A 3,416-nucleotide genomic window follows, 5' to 3' on the forward strand; every position below is an offset into this window, starting at 1 on the left:
AACGCTCAAAGGATTTTCAAGGTAGTCTCCGCCTTGTCCTTACTCAACCGGTCTCCGTTTTGAGGACCACAGAGGTGTGTCATGAGGGAAGGTGTGAAGGAAAGGGCTCGAGCCTGGGAGCTGAGGGTCCTGGCCAGGGTCCTGCTCTGCTATGCACTCACTGAGTGGCATGTGGCAAGTTACTTCCCAGGCCTTGGCCCTCAGTTTCCATAAAATGAGAGGGTTGGACCAGATGGTCTAAAATTTCCTTTTAGCTTTAGTAGACTATGAGTCTATGTCCTGAGGATCAGGCTTTATTGTGCATGTAATTCTATTTCAGAGCCATGTTGTCTCTGACCCATGGACTAGGCAGTTCTGATTGAAGGATAATTAAGTAGAAGTGGCTTTAAGTTACTCCTGCAACACTTCCAAACAAAACCAGACCTCTGGCTGGGCACGGTGTCTCAATCTCAGTACTTTGGGAGGCCAAGGCGGGAAGATCACAAGGTCAGGAGATCGAGACCATCCTGGCTAACACGGTGAAACCCTGTTTCTATTAAAAATACAAAAAATTAGCCGGGCATGGTGTGGTGGCGGGCGCCTGTCGTCCCAGCTACTCAGGAGGCTGAAGCAGGAGAATGGCGTGAACTGGGAGGCGGAGCTTTCAGTGAGCCCAGGTTGCACCACTGCACTCCAGCCTGGGCGACAGAGGGAGATTCCGTCTCCAAAAAACCAAAAAACAAAAAACAGACCTCCATCCTTCTGTCCTCATGACAACACTTCACAGTAGCTTGGGCTTTAGAGTGCTGATCTGTCAACTAACTAATCTAATCCTCATGACGACCCTGATAACTGCTAGGTCCATTTTACGTGAAAAGGCTGAAGCTCAGAGAGGGAAGGAGAGAATCTTCCAGGGGCCCAGTCCCATGTTGGGTGCTTTACATATCATCTCATAACAGCCCTTCGAAATGGTTAATATTATCCCCATTTCACAGGTGTGAACACTGAGGTCTAATAAGGCAAGATGACTTTCCCAATGTTATGCTGATAATAAGATGATGAAGACACTTTTCTCACTCTTCTTCCCCCTTTGCTGTGCTGTTTCCCTTGTTTACAACTTCCCCTCAAGATGTTGAAATGACAAGCTCCTTTTTTGGGGCATTCTTTCATGACACTCCCCAAGCCGACCTACGAGCCTCAACAAATCACTTCACCTCTCTGTGCCTCTGTTTCCTTAACTGTGAAACTGGGGACAACAGGGTGTTAAAACCCTTGTTGAAAGTACGCAGTGAGATGTATGAAGAGTGCTCAGCCCAGAGCTCATATTAAGGATGCAGCAATTGCTCATTCTTATTCCTTTTGGAGACTGTAGTTTGCCCCCCCCTTACCCCCAAATCAAATTAAAATCACAAAGAAACTGTCTGCATTTTATTTTAAAGTTTTATTATGAAAATACATGGAATTAACAGTGTTATCCATATATTTGCAACAGCAGAGAAACAGTGACGGTGGACCATCCCCATAGGAGACACTTTGGCTAAACAAATATAAATAATGGAAATAACATCTAATACAATAATACAGCACATAAAAAAAGATTAAATTAAGAGAAGGGACAGGAACTGCGGAGAGGAGTCCTGAGTGTGGAGAAGATGCGTCTCATGGAGAAGCATCCAGGCTCAGGTGACCTTCCCTGAAGACTTCCTGTCTCTGAGCAGCTCAGTTCAGTTCCAGGTCATTCACATACTCCTGGACCCAGGTCTCACTGGGGTCAGCGCAGACTTGCTTGCCTCTTTTGGTCTGGAATCTGTAGAACAAGGAGCAGACAGATGAGAATCCCATGAGACCTTTGAGGTCATCTGGCTTTATCCCTTGCCTGTGGTCGGCATCTTCCTCTGCCTGACCATGGTCCATGTGGGCAGCTCTGGTGCATGGGATCCTTCCTGGGGCAGCGCTGGAACCAGACTCCCTATAACTTCCACCCACTGGAGTTAGCTGTGGGCTCCAGGGGTTTCCCAGATTAGGAACCAGTGGGCATTGCAATCAATATGAATATGTCTCCCTATTCCTTGCCAGCCTGGCAGTGACTTTTCCACATGTCTTTCTAGCACAGTTTAAGAAATCGGTCCCTATCTCATGTGACCTGTCTGACTTCCCCTGCTTTCCTGTCCTCTGGATAACTTCCTCCCTAGGAACCCCCTTCTCTCTTGGCTCCCACTCAGCTGCCTTCAACACTTGAAAAGTGAGTTCATGACCTGTGTCCTCACTGCTCTCAGGGAAGGCTTCAGCCCTGAGAGCTGACTCCCCAGTGCTTAATCAGCCCCTCCCCAAAAAAGGCCCCTTTAAAATTCAGCCCTCACCCTTGCCTCCCAGAGGAGCCCAGGGGTTAATACTCACACCACAGCTGGCTGGGAGCAGAGGCTGCTGGTCTCGTAGTAATCTACCACAAAGTTGCGAGGAAGCTTCCTCACGGTGTAAGAAAAGCAGCAGGCGGTGGGAGGGTCTGAGCCCACTGAAAGGAAAGGCCAGGGTGAGATCAACACTGCACATGGGAGCTGTTTATTTTGGCTTCTAACTGTGCGTCTTCATTGAGCATCCCTGTGGAGCTACCAGAACCCCAAAGAAGGTCCGTTGTATCCATTCCCACCTAACCTGAGCAGGACTCTTATTCTGAAGAGTGGATCTTCAGAGAAGAGCAAGAAAGAAATCTAGAAGGGTGGAACCGGACTCAGTCTCAGAACACATCGCACTCCCTTCATATGACAGATGGGAAAACCAAGGCACAGAGAGGGACAGGGGCTTGCTTGAACAAGTAATTAGAGGCAGAGCCAATTCAACAGTCTGACTTCCAGCCCATCCTTTTCCTCTGCTGGTTGCTAATTCTTGAGAAAGTAAGAACTTGAATGTTATTGAATATCTACTAGACTCTACATTTAGCAGCAGACTTCGCGGCAATCTTCCTAGCTGCCTTTTGTCCCATCCCCAGATCCCACTGTTTGACCAGCCACAACTAGAAAAAAAGACTCTGCCTACACCTTGGCTCTGGAAATAGCAGCTGCAAAAGTAGACTTACTTGGTGCTGAGAATGCTGGAGAGCAGAAGGCAGCTACTAGCACGAGGAGAGACAGGACAGTCACGCACAGCTTCATGGTGTTGGTGGAAGAGAGGTTTTCTCAGAGGTGAGGCTACAGAACTCAGAAGCTTCGGAACCCAGCTGTGTCCTGTGCTGATACTGAGTTGGGAATCTCTTTTATAAGGACTGTGAGGCCTGGGACAAATGTGGGGGCTCAGGAGAGTGAGTGGAATTTCCATGGTAGAGATGATGTCATGGCTCCTGAAGCTAGCTGAGTGACGAGTTCCTCTCAATCTCTCTTCCCCAGGGCAATGTCATCATAGAGGAAAGATGAGGGAACTGCAGGCTAGAAGAAAAGGGAAGT

The 3,416-nt window shown here is 48.2% G+C and overlaps 1 protein-coding gene across 1 annotated transcript; it reads right to left on the reverse strand.

The window, feature by feature from the left end:
• Positions 1-1,399: 1,399 nt before the first annotated feature.
• Positions 1,400-3,416, reverse strand: LOC108541410 (C-C motif chemokine 4). The gene is made up of 3 exons (XM_017890959.1): positions 3,053-3,416; positions 2,377-2,491; positions 1,400-1,786 (listed from the first exon to the last, which is right to left on the reverse strand). The coding sequence occupies exons 1-3, from the start codon at positions 3,126-3,128 to the stop codon at positions 1,699-1,701; spliced, it is 279 nt and encodes a 92-aa protein (XP_017746448.1). The 5' UTR covers positions 3,129-3,416; the 3' UTR covers positions 1,400-1,698.

The sequence above is a fragment of the Rhinopithecus bieti genome, unplaced genomic scaffold, assembly GCF_001698545.2.
Source record: "Rhinopithecus bieti isolate Rb0 unplaced genomic scaffold, ASM169854v2 scaffold_19652, whole genome shotgun sequence".
Classification (NCBI taxonomy): domain Eukaryota; kingdom Metazoa; phylum Chordata; class Mammalia; order Primates; family Cercopithecidae; genus Rhinopithecus; species Rhinopithecus bieti.

Excerpts from the sequence above, each read along its gene's own strand:
- LOC108541410 (XM_017890959.1), bottom strand. The coding sequence starts at position 3,128 with ATGAAGCTGTGCGTGACTGTCCTGTCTCTCCTCGTGCTAGTAGCTGCC. Across the intron at positions 2,492-3,052 it reads TCCAGCATTCTCAGCACCAA|TGGGCTCAGACCCTCCCACC; the intron begins GTAAGTCTACTT and ends CTTTCCTTTCAG. Across the intron at positions 1,787-2,376 it reads TGCTCCCAGCCAGCTGTGGT|ATTCCAGACCAAAAGAGGCA; the intron begins GTGAGTATTAAC and ends CTTGTTCTACAG.